Source organism: Apteryx mantelli, chromosome 16 (assembly GCF_036417845.1).
Source record: "Apteryx mantelli isolate bAptMan1 chromosome 16, bAptMan1.hap1, whole genome shotgun sequence".
NCBI lineage: Eukaryota > Metazoa > Chordata > Aves > Apterygiformes > Apterygidae > Apteryx > Apteryx mantelli.
Genome location: NC_089993.1, coordinates 12,809,824 through 12,829,089, shown reverse-complemented (window position 1 = coordinate 12,829,089; position 19,266 = coordinate 12,809,824). Strand labels below are relative to the sequence as shown.

The window sequence follows — 19,266 nt, the reverse complement described above, 5'->3', positions numbered from 1 at the left end:
GAATGGATTTTTTTTTTTTTTTTTTAAGGTTCCTCGAAAAACATGGGTGCTTCAGTGGCCTGGACAGGTGGTGATTTGTGTTTCATCCATTTACTGGACAAAAGAAGTGTCTGAAGCTATAAGCAAGGGAACTTTACTAGTAAGATTATCTTTTACCTTTTTATTAATTAAAAAGAGTTTAGTGCTAATAATAACAATCTCCTCCTAACAAAGAAAATCCTCTGTCAACAACATATTACAGTTTGCTCGCAGTGTGCTTTATTTTCTATTTTCTTTTTTCTTATTTCTTAGCAGGGACTCATTCTCGTTTACTTCTGTATAAATCAGTAGTTCCATGGAAGGAAATCATATTACTTTTTACTTACAAGATGTTATTGGTATAAATAAAAGTGCCGAACAAAAAGTTATAAACTGCTATCAAACACTAGGTATTTTTATTTGTAACTCCTGTCTTTACATTTGAAGCCACAGGGGAGCGAGCAGGCAGAAAGTCTCTTTTAGTAGGATGGTACAGTTATTTGGCTGGTTATTGCTAGATTCTCCTTATGATAAAGATATAGCAGCCAAGGTTGTTATTTTGCACGAGGGACTTTCCTTGTGCAATTGAAGTGCCTTTGTCATCACAAGGGTCTTTGGTATTACTTCTTTGAGGCTAATCAAAAGCACACTCAAGTAATGGATATAATTTCTGTTGAATTCAGCAGGCTTTTGTCAGATCCTGATAGAGCTGGGTAGATGGTGTAAGATTTATTTTGGGATTAATTCTATCAACAGATTGTTTTAGCTGCCTTTTAAATATGGAAATAGTGACATTTAAATAATTTTTACATCAAAGGATAGATTTTAATGTTAGCATTTTGTTTCTGTATCCCAGAATTAACTTGCCTGTGTTGTTTAATACCAGCTGAAGACCTTATTCCATGTATCCAGTCAGAATAGGATGAACTGAAAATATTTAGTGATTTCAAAGAAATTCTCCTGAACAATCCATAGATTAAAAAAAAATGAAAAGGACTTCATAGAATGACAGAATAGTTGAGGTTGGAAGGGACCTCTGGAGATCATCTAGTCCAACCCCCCTACTCAAAGCAGGATCAACTAGAGCAGGTTGCTCAGGTCCATGTGCAGTTGAGTTTTGAATATCTCCAAAGACGGAGACTCTACAGCCTCTTTGGGCAATCTGTTGTAATGTTTGACCACCTTCACTGTAAAAGTTTTTTCTTATTTTTAAGTAGAATTTCTTGTATTTCAGTTCATGAATCTGGCACTGTCTTCTTTACTCTCTCTCATCAGGCATTTATACACGTTGATAAGATCCCCCTTTGGCTTTTTCTTCTCAAGGTTAAACAATCCCAGCTCTCTGAGCCTCTCCTTGTATGACAGATGATCCGATGTCTTAATCATCTTCATGGCCCTTTGCTGGACTCGCTCCACTATGTCCATGTCTCTCTTGTACTAGGAAGCCCAGAACTGGACACAGCACTCCAGATGTGGCCTCAGAGGTGCTGAGGAGAGGGGAAGGATCACCTCCTTCACCCTGCTGGCAATGCTCCTCCTAATGCAGCCCAAGATGCTGTTGGCCTTCTTTGCTGCAAGGGCACACTGCTGGCTCATTTCAACTTGGTGTCCCCTAGGACCCGCAAGGTCCTTTATGCAAAGATGCTTTCCAGCTGGTTGGCCACCAGAGCATACTGGAGCATGAAGTTATTCCTTCCCATGTGCAGGACTTGGCGTTTCCCTTTGTTGAGCTTCATGAGGTTCCTGTGGGCCTATTTCTCCAGCCTGTCGAGGTCCCTCTGAATGGCGGCACACCCATCTGGTCCATCAGCCACTCTTCCCGGCTTTATAACATCTGCAAAGTTGTTGAAGGTGTACTCTGTCCCATTGTCTAGGTCATTAATGAAGACTTCTGAGAAAGTAATTCCAAATGTTTAAAAAGTTAGGAAAATCTTCAATTTGCTGAATATTAGTTTTAAAAGAAATTTGATCCAGATTTACTCAATGGAGACAATCTGCACATCTTCTGTCACAGAATTTTGTCATTTCTATCAGGAAGAAATAAAAGGCTTCTACTTCGCTTACTTTCAGACCATAAAAAGCTTTTTGAAGTGTTCCTAGTAAAATAAAATGGCAATATATGAAGGAGAATTTTAAATGCTTGTATAGCGCCAGGAGTTCCATTACTATGTTTTCTTGGAAAGGCTGGCTATAATGACTGCACCCATGGGAGGTTAGGAACTGTTAGCTGCAGCATTACATTAATGCCTGTGTCCTGTTTCTGTGACAGGATTTCCTGGAGAAGAGCAATCTACAAATCGGAGACATCGTTGAGTTAGTGAGAGGAAAGCTGTCCAGTGGAGCTCGGCTAACCCTTGGGGCTCTTACTGTCATTGATGTACACGGTAAATGCGCAGTTGCTGGTACTCTCATTACAGCTGAGGCAGTGCTCCTATCATTATTTTGGTGAATTATTTGAAAGAGGCAGCTAGAATGTTTTCTCCAGTGAAAGGACCACGCCATAAAATGAGTTAAAGGGTTATAGTAATGATTTTCATTACTCATTTTAATTTTCAGGAGGTGAAAATTAGATATACAGACTAGACTCATGCATGAGCCAGCTAGTTATTTATTTGGGCTTGTAGCCTGAGCAACTTTCAGCGACCTTTGTGGGCTGCCTAGTCTCAGCGTTTCTTAGATCAGTCTCCCTTTTCCTTCCAGCAGCAGGATTGAGGAAGGAAGGAAGCTATGTACACCCTCACTGGGAATAAGAGGCTTCATTCTCTAGCTATGCCAGCATTTCTCATGCTCAAAAGGAGCAAAAGGCCTGCGTGCTTTGTATTTGGAATCACCCAACTAAAGTGAAGCTAGCAGAAGCAGTATAGCTGCTGTTTTACCTCTGCTGGAAGGAAAAGGAAATGGCACCTTTGATCCTTGGTGGAATGGGCCCCCACTACACTTAACGCTGGTGAGAGGCCCCTTAGAGGCTTGGGATTAGAGAGTTTAGATGTGTGGTTAAGGATCAGGAAAACACAACAAAGATCCCTGACACCTCTCACCATCTTCTCTGCGCTGATTGAAGTTTTGGTATTGGGAAGAATTCAGACTAGTAATTTCAGGACCCTGAAATTATAGTCCTGGTCCAAATAGATTGTTAGCAAGTTTTACCTCTGCAGATATTTAAACAGGTGTTTTACATATGCAATATATGATTCAACTGAAAGGTGTCATTTGGTTACCTATTAAGCATTGATTGCCGTGTTACTATTAAATCCAACAATGCGAGTATACATCTTGCTTATCTGTTGGGCTTTTCAAGTTTTGTGTTTGTTTCTTTTCCATCTTGGGATCATGTTTTTAATTCTTGGGGGGCTGTGGGGGTGGGAATGGTGGTGAGGTTTGAGAATATTCAATCAGAATTCCAGAAGATAACTGCATTTCAACTGCTGGGAAATGTTATACTGCTAAATGTGTTATTTCAGCAATAATTGAAGAAGGTGGAAGTCTAAAACTGTCTTAAAAAATGTTATTCTATCCCTCTAAAATATTTTCTTATGTTGCTAGATCATCCTAGGACACTGAAATAAAAATTATTTCACTTTTTATTTTACTGCATGATATTATGAGTTGTGCACTGGAGCAGAACTTTTCCTCATGAGTGCTTGCAGTCTTCATTGAAACTCTGTTCAGCTCAGTTTAATATTTAATAACACTAAGCTTGTTTCCTGGGTTGTTCCAACATGTAAAGAAAAGAGGAAGAGAAAGTAAGCTTTTAACATCAATATTTAAACATCATTCAGCGGTCAACCATCCTACTGTATGGCAGTCGAGGATCTCGCACTATGTTTAGAGTCAAATTCTGTCCTAAATAGCATTTTTTCACTTCTTTGGCTTTTCCTGGCCTGTATGTCAGGGCAGAATTTGATCATAAGATGGGATTTTGCACTCTACCAAGCATTTAACTAAGCATTGTTTTTTTCCTGCAGTAGTGGGAAGCAAGTATCCCATGTAGGCTCCTTCAGCCACTAGCTTTAAGCAACCTTTAGAGAGTGATTGCAGAGCTTCTTTAGGCTGATGGAGATTTCTCAACCCTGCACAGTTCTCTCCCATCTACTTAGAACAAGCACTGTAATCTAGATCAAATTAAGATGATTCCCTAAACAAAACAGATGCATCTTTCTTTCTGAAATGAAAGCCAGCCTACTGCTCTGAATGTTGATTTACTTATATTTAGTTACAAGTGAATTTTTTTTACTTAAACATTGTTTTGAGTAAACTAACATTTAGAGTGGTAGATGGGTTTGGATCTTTTAATAAGCTGTCTCTTATTCTGCAGCTCGTGATGTGGTTGCAAAATTGGCTGAAGACAAAATCACAGATCTTAATGACTTCCAGTGGATTTCTCAGCTGAGATATTACTGGGAAGATAGGGATGTGATGGTGCGAATGATTACAACAGAAGCCAAATATGGATATGAGTATCTGGGCAATTCTCTACGCCTGGTTATAACCCCACTGACAGATCGATGTTATAGGTAAAGCCATGTTGCCTGTGAATAATGTTTTCATTTTTTGATTGATCTATATTTAATTTCAGTTAATGATAGGAGGAACCTCAGCACCAAAGATCTTTCTGTAAGTTTTGGAGGCAAATCTTATGCATCTTCTTTGCCCAAATATGGTATAATAGTTACAATATACAGATTCCTATGCTAATAGAGTATAGTATTTGTTGTATCCAAGAATGTGCTTCTAAAAAAGCCTGGCAGCTCATGATAATGGAACTGTAAAGAACTGTATAGTAGCTCTCATAATATATTTGAAATAAGACATACAGATAGGGTGAGCCTGCCTGCAAAATAAGGGAGGTAATTATAGAGCTGTTAACAGATGTTTGACTGCAGTTAGCTTCCAGTTCTACTTCATCCCCCAAGGAGATTTGATATTTCACTTCTAGCATGCCTTAGAGACACAGGTCATCTCACCAGGTAATTTTAGGCAAATATATGGTGTTTTGCTTCAGTGCTAATCAGCTGTGAACTCACCATCACGTACAAATTGTAGTCAAGTGCTTTCATTTCCTGTGCTGGCAAAGGCTTCCTCTTCTGCTGTGGACTGGCATTCACAATGATGTCAAAAGAGCCATGAGCTGGTGGCTTGGCTGTAAATGGGGGGTCATCGTCATTAGTGTTAGCTAGAGCTGAGCTAAGACTGTGGGTTTGCCTGTGCCAGATGCAGCTGCAGTGCGAGCAGTGAGCAAGTAGACTCCATTCAACAGAACTTAACAACCACTTTCTGGGGCGAAGCCTTTAGATGAGATTCAGGAAACTGTTACATGGCTCCACTCTTTAATGGGGAGCGTGTTTTTAGTATGACAGTCACTCAGAGAGCAAGCTGATTCTCAGGTTTATGGGAACAACTTTTATGCTTTCTCAGCCCTTTCTAAAAATTGACTTAATTTAGAAAGCTAGCTTCAAGTTCTTGTCATGAGGAGAGCCGCTTGATGGAAGCATGTGTTTTTGCAAACTCTGCCACCTTTCCTATGGCATTATGCATTTGTTTCAGCAATTGAGGATATGGATGCTGAATGCATGTATTGAGAAGTCTTGAGGTACCTTGTAGGCTAAGCAGATAAATGTGAGCTTGCACATCTGCAAATCAGTTAAGAGAAAATAATGGTTTGATAGGGCAAGATGTGAAGTCATTAGGAGACAAGTCAGTCATTACCAGTGGAACATACGTAGGCTCATACTGGTCCATCCCTTCAAAAACAATCCACCGTTAGAGACTCTACACTTCTAATGCATATGTTATTGTTTGTGTAGGACATTAATGGGTGCCTTGAAACTAAATCTTGGTGGTGCTCCAGAAGGACCTGCTGGGACTGGCAAAACAGAAACAACAAAAGATCTAGCAAAAGCGCTAGCTAAGCAGGTACGAAAATACAGACAATTTTTCTTTGGATTGTTTGTGTTTGGAGATGTGGCTATTTCTTGAAGTGCTATTCATAAGAAAGCACCACTGTTCCTTACCTATTCTCTATTCACAGACATAGTAGAGAGCTCACATTTAGGACTATGTCTGTACTATTGCTGTCATCCAAAATTAGCAGTAATAATCACTTCCCATTTTAGATGCTAAGAATTTTTGTACTGTGAATTTTATGTTAATACTGAGAGATGTTCTCTGTGTGTTTTTGTTGTAGTGCGTGGTCTTTAATTGCTCAGATGGTCTCGATTACAAGGCAATGGGCAAGTTCTTCAAGGGGCTGGCACAGTCTGGTGCATGGTCCTGCTTTGATGAGTTCAACAGAATTGAGGTAACTTTTTAACTGAGAAAGATAAAGTGACAAGGCTTTAATTTAAGATGCAGGACTAGTTTTAGATTTAGACATGATTGAGCATTATTGCCAGTTTTCTACATTAGCTTGCAGTGGAGCCTCTTTGTTTTGATAATCACAGGCACAGAAGTAAATACATAGCTGCCTGCTGTAGGAGCTCACGCCTCTGTATGTTTTATTGCAGAAGTCTGAGGTCTGGGTTATTTTAGGTGAAAAAACTGTCACTGTACAATTTCTAACGCTTTTCCTCTCTTGTATGTGGGCACTCATAGTTCACTTGACTCGGGTGTAATAAGATAGCCTAGATTTTTGTTGGGAAAGGATTGTCCTTCTCTTCCTTTCTCAAGTTGCTGCTGTGGGGCTGCATTTGTCTCTTTCCCGCACAGGACAGGCAAACCCCCGTGAGGTTACTCCTGTGGTGGCTAGCTGAGTGTCACTAACTGAGTGACCTGGTTAACTAGCTATGTAACCAGAAACAGTCTAATCCCAAACTTGGTCTTATTTTGATTTTTTTCTAATTTGGTCACTAATGACTTTGAATGAGTTTTATTGTTATTTTGATGGAATTAGATTTAAGTCAATACTAATACATTTGGAAAATCCATTAGGTTTTATATCTGTTTTGAATACTTTAGTATCCTTAACACATTCATTTTCCCAACACATTCATTTTCCATCACATTTATCTGCCATAGCCTGTTTTTTTATGAACTCAGGTGTCAGTGTTCTCTGTTTCCAGTATCCTGTTATCCTGGTACTTTAAGGCACTGAGGATTGGCTCTAGCCTGCCTTACCCAGTCTTTGCTTTGCCCCTCAGTTTTGGGCATTGAGTGAATCAGTCTTTCTGAAGAGTCTAATTTCTTTATATAGTCAGAGGTGAGAGGAAAGTGCTTTTGGAGGCCTCCAGAGCGAGTTCCTGTCCACCTAGCTTAGATGTCTACATTCAGGCACATGGTTTTTCCCTCTGAAGGCTTTCAGAAGCCTCTGTTGACCTCTGTGCATTGGCTGAATAGGCAACGGGGGCACTAACTTTCAGAGGATTGCTTCAATGGACTCCTAATATTTAGGCTAAGATATCAGACTGGATCTTACACAGGATGATTTTTTACTTGGAGGAATTCAATATATAGCCATCAAAGTATATAAATAAAAGCATTTTATATTGTCTCCAGGTGTCTTATGTTTTACAATCTGTTCTGTTTTTATTAGGTTGAAGTATTATCTGTAGTTGCACAACAAATACTTAGTATACAGCAAGCTGTTATTCGCAAACTCAAAACATTCATCTTTGAAGGCACAGAGATCTCTCTTAATCCAACCTGTGCTGTGTTTATCACTATGAATCCTGGCTATGCTGGACGGGCAGAGCTGCCTGATAATCTGAAGGTAAATCTGAAATCCTGATTTCCTGTAGAAATTGGACAGAATTTGCAGCTTCTGGTCTATTATAGTAAGAATAGAAAGAAAGCAATCAAGTAATACAATGATATAACCCATTGAAGTGTATTCTGCTGTGCTAGTTGTTAAGCTTTAATAGTATATTTAGGATTGTACAGAATGCACAGAGGGAAAGTCTCGGTCTCATCTGACTGACACCAGTTTACAGCTTTTTAGCTTTCTCTAAGTAGGAATTCTCCTGGTTTACAATGTCTTGGGGGTTCAAATCCCAGTTTAAATCCATTATATTTAAGCAAGTTGCTGATACGCTGCAGAAAGACTGATATGGTCCTAGTTTTCTTTCCCAGTTTATCCACTGATTTTTTGCATGACCTTAATCAAGTCATTTAATCGCTCCATGTGGTAGTTTATCCACTATAGAAGTGGAATGAATAACACCTCCCATTTTGTCTAGTAACAGTTCTTTAGGATTATGAATCTTTCTTAATATGTGTACCCACAATGCTTTGTGCAGACCTCTCAATAAGGTCACAGTTCTAGTAACAATTATAATGCAGTCCCATTGACTTCAGATGATTCCTGAAGTCATGAAAATGGAGTACAGAGTATAGAAGTTCATGAATATATGGAGAACTGCTATTCTCACAAAACAAGCACAAGTTATTGCCAGATTCCATAGTCTAAGCTTATCTCTTATTGTTTTGTTAAAGGCATTGTTCCGAACAGTTGCTATGATGGTTCCAGATTATGCTTTGATTGGAGAAATTTCACTTTATTCAATGGGATTTTTGGATTCTCGGAGGTAAGACACACTGAATTTTCCACATCGATTCAGTCTGAAATACCTCTCATTCCTCTACAAGGCATGCATGACGATATGTATGTTTGAGGCATATGATTCCAGGAGGCTTTCCCTGTCCTATTTCTCCAGAAAATACTTTTTAATCTCCTGCTTTATTGTCAATCCTCATTTACCACCTCATATTGACAGATATGTACCTCTATGCTGAACCATTGGGAAAATGTATCATAATATCAAACAGAACTAAATTGCGCACAGATTCTGTGACACATCACAATCTATAGTTTTACTTCCTAGGCATTTTGAGCCATCCTGTCAGCTGATATACCTGATAGTCACTCCATTGACATTGTGCATACAGGTTCTTAAGTATTTTCTTTGCTTGGTGAGATATTTTCATTCTACATGTGATTTTTTTAATACCCACAGTCTTGCCCAGAAAATTGTTGCCACTTACCGTTTATGCTCGGAGCAGCTGTCATCTCAGCATCACTATGATTATGGAATGCGTGCTGTCAAATCTGTCCTGACGGCAGCAGGAAACTTAAAACTGAAGTACCCAATTGAAAATGAAAGTGTATTGTTACTTCGGGCTTTGCTGGATGTTAACTTGGCCAAATTCTTGGCACAGGATGTGCCATTGTTTCAGGTAAGCTATCAGGTGGGTGTGTTCAAGTTCTGTGATGATGAAGTGGCATTTCGCCAAGGATTCTTTTGAATGTTCTTATAGGAATCTACAGAAGCAGGTCATCATCTTCATTTAGAATAGTTTGATTCAAATGCTGCCTTATTAGCGTACAGTTGTTTCACTCCACTGATCTAGCCGAGGGTACTCTTTGGTTCAGTTAGTATTGTTTTGAAAAACAAAATTTTAGTGGTGACTTTTAAGTTAGTCTGTAAAATGTTATGTACGATAATTTGCTAAAATGTCATTTCTATTTCATCAGTGGAAACCATTCTTTGCAGTTTGCATTCTAGCTTTGTGCTGCAAAAGAGATGTGGACAGCTTAAACTGTATCAATTAGAAATTTGAAGTCAGATTGAAAACAGTGAAGTTTCTGCTTCTGTGCTGCTTTTGTAGAAAGTAGTGAATATATTAAGCTACAGAGCAATCAATACTAATTTAAAGAACTAAAAGCTAGGGTATAAGCACATGCAGAGTCGATGCTCTGAAAAAAGCAGAGCATGTACCCTTCTATTTAATTATTTGCATTCTTCCAGCCACTTTCTCATCCTTTCCTGTATTACATTTTGGGGCAAAGTTGCAGAAGGTTAAGCTTCCTTTTACAATATCAGCATATATATGAAAAACGCTGGCATTGGTTTCTCTCTCATGCAATACAGAATACATTTACCCCTACCTGGTGGGGGATATCAACAAGTCATTTAAAAGCACAACAGTTGAATTCTTTCTCGGCAAAGATCCACTTTCATGGCTAGGTTACAGTTGGTGCCTGGAAGTTAATTTAGTCCTGCTGAAGACATTTCCTGTTCAGCTCCTATTACCTATATGAGTATTGTTTTCCTTGTAGATTTTTATGCTTTGGGAGTTCTCTCTTTTTGTAATCTGTGTTTAAATAGTGTTCTAATCCATCTTTCCTTAACAGGGTATTATATCTGACCTGTTCCCTGGAGTGGTTCTTCCTACACCAGACTATGACCTGTTTGTCCAGGCGTTAAATGAAAATATAAAAAGGATGGATCTTCAACCAGTTCCATGGTTCATTGGAAAAATTATTCAGGTTTGTTTTCACATGTTTACTTCTGGGGAGAAAAAAAAGGTGGGAACAGATGATTAAGAAACATTCTTCATTGACTGTCTGGCTATGACATGGATGAATGAATAGTTTAATAGTTTAAATGAGCAATTAATAGGACATTACAAACAGCCTATCTTTACTGAGGAAAAAATCATGGAGTAAAAGCCCACTTTGATTGCAGTGATTTCTGAATTCAACCAGTCTGTAAAGGAGTTAACCTTTGCAGCCACATCTTAGGTCTTATGATTCAGGATAGAAATTAAACTGAATCTCTTAACAGATGAGGCTGAGTAGCCTAATGAATAGAACACCAGATTGGGTCAGTCTCTGTTCCTGGTTCTGCTCACTCCTTGAGCATTCTTGAAAGGCGTGGCATTTGTCACCCTAACTTGTCCTTCACTGTGTTCCCTTTGCCTCCCATGTGCTAGTATTGGTGACGTTTAAAGAATGATTAACTTTTCATTCTTATGAGTAACACAGCCTAGTGCCAGTGTAATGGAAAGGGCAGAAATGCGTGGGCTGGGATAGGATCATGAGGGACCCCTGCAACAGAACTAAATTGGCTTAGGCTGCTTTACAAAACATGCTTTACCTTTCATTTAAACAGGGTATTATAAACTGGCTAGGAATTTAAGCTAAACCAGAAAATATCAGCCTTAATGTAGGATAAAGAATATCTTCTTAGGAGTTTGCATGAATTTATTCAGGTTAAGTGGGGAAGAAAAGTTATTTGTTGTTTGACCAGTGCTTTTTTCTGGTGTGAGATTGAACCAAATTAAAAAAAGTTGCACGCTGAGGTTGAGGAAAGTATAAAATGTTCTATTTGAAGGCTTTGACTTGTGTTCTGACAACTTCTGGTGGTGAAACTGAAGAAGTTACCAGCCTTGCAGTCCAAGAGCAACCTCGATGGGACTGGGTTTACGTCAGATCCTCAGAACTGTAGTTCGTATCCCTGTGTGTTAGCTTCACTGATAACCATTGATTTCAGTTTATGCTTGTATATTGGGCTGCGAACAGCAGTGGCTGATGAGTGTATTCACCTCCTGAACATTAACTCTATTACAGTTGAGGGATGATCTCTAGTAAGGAGAAAGAGAGGCCAAGTGAGGGCAAGGACTTCTTAAATTACAGCAGCATGAATTGTCATAATAATTTGACTGCCCTCTAATTTAGGTCTACACTTCGGCCAGCCTTAGTGTAGTGCAGGTGTTTGACTGATATTTTGTCCTGGTGCATCTGAGTGCAGGAAAGATACCTGTAGTTTCATACACGTTGTGCTTACTTCTGTGCTCTGTTAAAGAATCAGTCTCTTGTCACTGCTACAGATATATGAAATGATGTTGGTGCGCCATGGTTTCATGATTGTCGGAGATCCTTTGGGTGGGAAGACCTGTGCATACAAAGTGCTAGCTGGAGCCCTTGGTGATTTGTGTGCAGGTAACAAACTTCTCCTTAAATGAAGTTAATTCTATGACTAATGTTCTTTGCAGAGATATGCCCAGGTTGTTAATTCTGGTATATTCTGCTTTCTCTACTGGAAAGTTTCTATTCCTTGAATTATTTTTGTCCTAAACTGATACAGAAAAGCATACTAATACATATAATGCTTTTATGGATTTTGTTAAGCATTGTATTGGTACATTATACTCTTACAAAACTAGCTCCAGTGTTCCTGTTTGTTCTCATCAAATAATAGCATTTTAAGTGTGGGATCTTTCTGAAAAGTGACTAAATAAAGATAATGTCACTTCACTCAAGAGACCTACTCTGTGGGGAGATTGTAGGTAGATCTCATAAATGAATAAAATCTCTTCTGCTCTGTTCTTCCTTTTTTCAAGTGCTTTTGCACATAGAACTTTCCTTGTACAAGTAAAGGAAGTTCTTATTTACTGCTATCTAGCTTCCAAATGTCCAGTCTTTTTTGCCTTTGGCAACTAAAGTGTGATCCTCTCAGGAATGTTCTTACTCTGTACTTCATTTGTTGAATGAAACTAACTTATCAGCTTTCTCAAGCTGACCTATTTGTCTTCTTACACAGCAAAATCCATGGATGAATTTGCTGTTGAATATAAAATTATTAATCCCAAAGCAATTTCTATGGGACAGTTGTATGGCAGTTTTGATCCTGTAAGCCATGAGTGGACAGATGGAGTTCTTGCAAATGCCTTCAGGGAACAAGCATCTTCTACCACAGATGATCGGAAGTGGATTATATTTGATGGCCCAGTGGATGCAGTTTGGATAGAAAACATGAACACTGTGCTGGATGATAATAGAAAGGTAGCCTAATTTTTGCCGATTACCTGATACTTGGCTTTATTTTAGTAGTAGCAGTATTGTGACCATGACGGTCTAGGGATATAAACAAGGTGATGTATGAGCCTCAGGAAAAGCTTTATGTGCTTGAAAGCATGATTTTTTTCCCCCAGTTATATCACTTGGTCTAATAGGTGTTGTTAGGCTATTACTTACCCTTAGAAGCCTTGTCTTGCTCCTGCTTTACTGAAGTGAGGTTATTTATTGTGGCTTGTTTGAGCCACAAGAAATTGTACTGAGCCTTTTAGGAAACTGAAATACATAAATTCAGTTCTGTAACTGAAAACTGAAGTTGCTTAAATTACTTAATGAATATATTAACTAAAAAAGCTGCAGGTCATTACTGCTTTTGCTAAAGATTTAGCATTGTTCTCTCTGTCTCTGCCAGCTATTACAATAACAGATGGAAAAGTTGAGACAAGGTCAGAAAATTTCACATGCTATGAGAACATGAATGAGTGAATGAGAAGTGACACTAAGCAGGATGTTCAGTGATTTTATGACAAGCATTGCTTTCACTGAATGATCAGCAGTGACATGACTAAATCATGTTTGCGTGATGCTTTCCTTCTAGCTGTGCTTAATGAGTGGTGAAATAATTCAGATGAATTCAAAAATGAGTTTAATCTTTGAGCCAGCAGACTTGGAGGAGGCATCTCCAGCAACTGTCAGCAGGTAATATGAAAGCACTCAAGCTTGAACTATCCCACCTTGAACATCTATTCCTGTTCCATAGTTGTTTGTTCTTCCCAGGTGTGGTATGATCTATATGGACCCACAGCAGTTAGGCTGGAAGCCACTGAAGGATTCCTACATGGATACACTGCCTCCAAACCTGCAGGAGAAACACCGAGAGCTGGTGCGAACCCTAATTTTTTGGCATAGGTCTCACTTAGAAGACTTACCTTAAGGTGATGTGTGCAGTTTGCTTGCACTGCTGACTTGAAGGCAGGCATTTAGGATCAAAATTTTGAAGCACATTCCTGATTTAGGAGGTCCCAGGCCTCCTAGAGGCTGTGGTAAATTATTTTGTAATAATGAATGTCAGATGTTGCTACAGGCCACAGGTACTTGAAAGAAAATTTGGGAAGGAATGGATGACTAGAAATTTTTTGAACTCATCCTTCTGCTTGAGACATTTAGAGTATAGCTTGAGAAATGCTTATAATAACATTATTTTCATTAAGAACTTAATCTGAAAAGCCTTACTCACCTCAGTAATCTTTGCTAAATAGTCCTTCGTGAGTTGGATTGCTTGCATGAATGAGACCTCTTTGTGTTGTGTATTATATCTTCAGTGTAGATACAAACAAAAGCATGTGTTAGTGGGAATCAGCTTTTAATCTTATCAAGAGTAAAATTCCTATTTATTGGGCATTTAAAATACACTAAAAGAATCAAAAAAATCAGTCCACAGTAGGATTAGATCTGGCAAAAGCTTTGATTTCTGTGATCTGACAGACCCCCTTTGAGTTTTTGCAGGAAATTGGGACCAAATTCAAAAGAAGTATGAACAGTAGATGACTTTATTGAAGCAGTCTTCTTAGTTCATCAAAGCAAAATAATTATTTCTTAACCAGCAAATAACTTGACCATTTAGTGCTTCTCCTTGAGTAACGGTCCCTGGGAAGGGGTTGGGTCATGATTCCTTTCCTGCTCTCCCCCTTGAGTCCGTGGAGCAGATACCATCAGCCTTGGTCATTACTCCCCTGCGTGCTGTGGAGCTCCCGCAGGTAGCAGTCAGTGCTTTCTGGAACTCCTGCTGCAGCACAGTATCTATGCTGGGTCCTCAGTAGAGGCCACTCCTTTTTAAGGGGTGATGGAGCCTTTGTCTTTGTTTCCATTGGAATACTTTTCTCATTGCCTGAGCAGAGCAGCAGTCTCCCTAGGCAGAAGCAGTGCTCTGCTGTCTGGATTAGTAAGTGGGTAGCAAAATTCCTGGTGAAAACCTCTCTGTGGCAGAAGCCACTTATTTTCATTGTCAAATAATGATAGTGTGGCTTTGTGATTGCTTCTTTACTGTCTCACATAGGTCCTTTCCTGATCTTCCCTCTGTCAACTCAGGGAGAATTTCTGATGCCTTATGCTTTATTAAGAGAGAATCATGTGGCAGTAGGATATATGGCAATTTCTACATTGTTTTAAAACCATTTCTTTTCTCCTGGCAGGTCAATGACATGTTTATGTGGCTAGTCCAGCCCTGTTTAGACTTTATTCACCTTCACTGCAAAGTCATAGTCCAAACGTCCTCTATTCATCTGACTTACAGCATGATGAAACTCTATACTTGTCTTCTTGGTAAGTACTCTAAACATTATTCTTTTTATTTCAATTTTTCTTTTTTCCTTATGTGTTCCATAACAAGATGCAGGTCATCAGATGCAAGGAAATACCAAAGAAATTCCTTTGCTGCTTGAGATCAGAAGACACAAGTCCTTTCTCACTGATTAGCATTAACGGTAGTACTTCAACTAGCATACAGAGCTTTCACGTTTGGACATCAGTGTCCTTACAAACTGGTACATGATCTTGTGAGTGTATTGCATAGGTTTTGCTTGCTGTTTGCTAATGTCAGAAGAAGAAATACAGGACCCTTGTAAATAATTTTCCTTCTCATTTATTTTTATTTGGAGACAGTATTTTACACATCTGGTAAATATGAAATCATCATTCTATGTAGATTGGCTTTGTTTCACTGAAGACAACGTTCTGGGTCTGTCTCAGAATACTTTTGCCAAATGCATTTTGAATGGGGGTTTATGCTTATTTATGCTTATGGTATTTAACTAAAATTCAAAATATGTGTTTTAGATGAAATAAAGAAATCCAATGAAGAGGAGGAGGAAAGCATGTCTAGTCAACAGATCTTCTTGTGGCTGCAGGGACTTTTCCTTTTTGCTTTGGTTTGGACAGTTGCCGGGACCATTGATGCAGACAGCAGAAAAAAATTTGATTTATTTTACCGCAACTTGCTAATGGGAATGGATGATGGAAACCCACGCCCCAAAAGTGTGAAGCTTACCAAAACCAATATATTCCCAGAAAAAGGTGCTTCTTCATAACTGTGCATGCTTGGTTCTTTATAAAACAATAAGAAGACTCAGCATTGGCAGATGTTAACTCTTCAGCAGAGCTACCATCTGCCAAGCCTTGGGCTGCACAGTTGAGTGCCCCTTCCCCGCTGTTCTAACCAGGAGTAGCATATGCCTCAGACTGCACTCAAACAACGTAGTGGAGTCAGCCCTAAAATAATTTCCTGATAATAACAACAGTGGGTCGAGGAAGGTCTCTTGTGTTAGAAGGCCTTCATTATCTCATGAGGGTGGACTGTGTAAGTGGCCAAAATGTCTCGTATTGAAGTTATTTCTAAACGAGAGATGAAAAGAAGTAAGGAGTAAAATTTCAGAACTTCACACACTAAAATGATAGGAGTTTATTTCTGTTCTTTAATCAGTGAATTTTCCTATATTCTTTTTTTCAATCAACAGGGAGTGTTTTTGACTTTTATTTTTACAAGCATGGCAGTGGGCAGTGGAACATGTGGACTGATTACATCACAAAAGAAGAGCAAGTTCTCTCTCCCACAGCTAAGGTTCGCATTGATATCTTTCATTATAGACAATAATTATTTGACAAAATGATTTAGAGGTATACATCAGCAACCTTCACTAGCTCTGATTCCATTATATTAGGCTGTTTAATGTTTGATCTGCAACGTTCCAATAAGCCATGTAGGCTCTGCGTCTTTATTTTTGGTTTCTGTGTTTGATACTGTGATATTATAAAATGAGTTAATCAGATGAACCAAGCAAACAGACTTATTACTTCTTTGGGATAGGGAGAACAATACTGAAAAGTCCCAGATCCCCTCCATTTTCAAATGGAGGCACTTGCATTTTGTGGCAGCTTTGAACTCAAGGAAAGGGTAGCACAGCAGAGTTTGGTATAAAGTACCTATCCTGCAGATGTCATTTCAAGATCATTTAATTAATGTTTGTTCAGTTTTTCATTCCATTGCAGGTACAACTGTTCTGTTCATTAAGTACATGAGAGATGTAAGATCACATTTTATTCTGTTGTCTAAAATCCTTTCTTGATATCTAGTGCACAGCTGCCCTACTAATGATATGTGGAAGAGAAAGAAATTTCTATAGCACTGTTCCTTTCCCTTTGCACAGTAGGGAGACAGAATTAAGCCATGCTTAACCCTGCAGTTCTCCCTATGGGTTTTATATAGCGTCTATGAGCTGTAATACAGACAAATACCTGTTGTGCTAGCTACTGTATAAACATTGAACAAAAAGTAGTACCAGCTGCAGTATCTATCAGAACCTTGTTATAACCTAGGTTTTCACAGAGAAATGAATTTCAGATTTGTTCTACAGGCTTGCTTTAGTTAGTTGCTTGCAAATGTTTGTGTTGATTATGGTACTGGATGTTTGATTTTCATGTGCTGGTTTACTTCCGTGTGGAACAGGTGTCTGATCTAATCATTCCAACAATGGAAACTGCCAGACAAATGTTTTTTCTTAAAACATATGTGGAGCATAATGTCCCTTTGCTTTTTGTGGGTCCCACTGGCACTGGAAAATCAGCTATCACAAACAGTTTTCTGCTACAACTTCCAAAGGAGAAATACATCCCAAGCTTCATCAACTTCTCTGCAAGAACCTCTGCTACCCAAACCCAGGATATTATTATGTCTAAGTTGGACAGAAGAAGAAAAGGATTATTTGGGCCTCCTGTGGGAAAAAAAACTATATTATTTGTGGGTAAGACACTTTTTTCGTGTTTTTATATCATTTAAATTCTGGCTTTAGGCAAAGAAAGCAATTCACAGAGACTGGTAATTTCTGGTCGCCTCAGTGCTTTTTGTTTTTTTAGGGCACCCAGAAAAGGATTAGCATTGCCCCCCGCTGAAAGGTTTTTATTTGATTAAGTGGTGCTTGTCTTCAGAATATTATTGTTCATTGCCTCATTTTAAATGTGTTGCAATGTGACCTGAAATAAAAATAAAACAAAAAATTACCAGCCAAACTAAGTTAAACCATCAGCTGTAACGTAGTCTGCCTGCAAAGTATAATGTCATTTGATTATGATTATTTAATGGGAAGAGAAAATAATAAGAAATAACCTTTTTCTACCTCTAGTTTCTTTGTAGATTTATAAGATATGATTCCTAAGCACTGAGGTTTTTTTCCTCATTACCTCTGTCCTTGGTAGATGACCTAAACATGCCTGCAAAGGAAGCGTATGGAGCCCAGCCACCTATTGAACTTCTCAGACAGTGGATTGATCATGGTCACTGGTATGACAAGAAAGATACATCCAAGATTAATATCATAGATGTCCTGCTTGTTTCAGCCATGGGCCCACCTGGGGGAGGCAGGAATGATATTACAGGTAAGAAATCTATAAAGTATAATATAAAGCATATATAAGCATGAGAGAAAAATGTATCACCGTGGCAAGTAGTTATCTAAGTGACTGAAGTTAAGAGGCAGGTTTGGTTTTGCTGATGACAAATTCTACCTTTATCTGTCATGTGTGAACCTACAGATACATTCACTGTCTGGGTCACTCCAAACAGAAGAAGTCTATATGTTCAAGTTTAAATCTGTACCGTTCTTTAGGGTGAGTTTAATCAACATTAGAAACAAATGATGAAAATAATACTAACCTTTGAGAAATTGGACACTTTTCCCACTCTCTATCCTTTGGGAAGGGAAGAGGACGACACATCTTCTTGCTAGGTTTGTCTGGCTGCCATGTCAAATCTCAGCTGAAACTGGATCTCCTGCTGCTAAGCTAGGCTGTCTGTATTTACTGCAGGGGTAGCTTGTTCCCTGCAAGTCCTTGATTCCTGTCATATCAGCATAAGGGAGGTGATACTTTTTAATGGAAAAGTTATGTCAGTAAAGCCCTAATGTAGTAAGAGCTATGCTGTTATAAGGTGCTCTATGCTAGCATAACTTATTTTGCTTTATATAAACACTCTATAACTGTGCTTTGAGGAGGCTTTTTTACAGCAACTATTCTGATACAGCTAAAGTTGTAAAATTTCCTAGTGCGTAGACTGGATTTTTTTAAATTGAAACTGAGAACAAGGTAGTTCTTTTGTGAAGTTTTACTGTGCTATATCATGACCGACTGGGCTAATTTGAACTGAAATTTAAATTTGTGTAGTAACAGCCTTAACGTAATGGAGATTCACATCTTTCATATTAGAAACAGATGTTTTTCTAAGAGAAATACTGACACAAAATATTAATGAGTTTATATTCCTTTTGTATCACTGCTGGTGCAGAAATTTGCCAGCAACAAAATCCTGGAGCTGGAGCCTGATTCAAATGTTGTTTGAGTCCACCTCTTGTGAGAGTCAATCCTAGACAAACACTAGCTGTAAGGTGGAAAAAACCTTGGACATTTCTAGATCTTTCTGCATCTCTTTCTGTGTATTATAGGACGCTTCACACGACACTTGAATATTATATCTATATGTTCTTTTGATGATGACATATTGGCCAAGATTTTTACTGCAATTGCTGACTGGCACTTTAGCAAAGGCTTTGAGTCTGTGTTTCTAAGGTAATATGATACATTTCCAGTAACACCTTTGTCATATTTTCTCCTGTAATTTATCTGCAGATCTC

General features: G+C 38.6%; 1 protein-coding gene across 1 annotated transcript in view; it reads left to right on the top strand.

The window, feature by feature from the left end:
• Positions 1-19,266, top strand: part of DNAH3 (dynein axonemal heavy chain 3) — a 72,966-nt gene that overhangs the window by 34,229 nt on the left and 19,471 nt on the right. Inside the window, exons 27-45 of the mRNA XM_067306285.1 lie at positions 29-139; positions 2,288-2,402; positions 4,334-4,532; positions 5,823-5,931; positions 6,203-6,316; positions 7,547-7,723; positions 8,446-8,537; positions 8,967-9,186; positions 10,145-10,279; positions 11,623-11,734; positions 12,336-12,577; positions 13,188-13,288; positions 13,367-13,472; positions 14,782-14,911; positions 15,425-15,661; positions 16,102-16,205; positions 17,091-17,385; positions 17,837-18,016; positions 19,078-19,201. Of these exons, the coding sequence (XP_067162386.1) occupies positions 29-139; positions 2,288-2,402; positions 4,334-4,532; positions 5,823-5,931; positions 6,203-6,316; positions 7,547-7,723; positions 8,446-8,537; positions 8,967-9,186; positions 10,145-10,279; positions 11,623-11,734; positions 12,336-12,577; positions 13,188-13,288; positions 13,367-13,472; positions 14,782-14,911; positions 15,425-15,661; positions 16,102-16,205; positions 17,091-17,385; positions 17,837-18,016; positions 19,078-19,201 (2,903 nt within the window). The remainder of the gene's footprint in view (positions 1-28; positions 140-2,287; positions 2,403-4,333; positions 4,533-5,822; positions 5,932-6,202; positions 6,317-7,546; positions 7,724-8,445; positions 8,538-8,966; positions 9,187-10,144; positions 10,280-11,622; positions 11,735-12,335; positions 12,578-13,187; positions 13,289-13,366; positions 13,473-14,781; positions 14,912-15,424; positions 15,662-16,101; positions 16,206-17,090; positions 17,386-17,836; positions 18,017-19,077; positions 19,202-19,266) is intronic.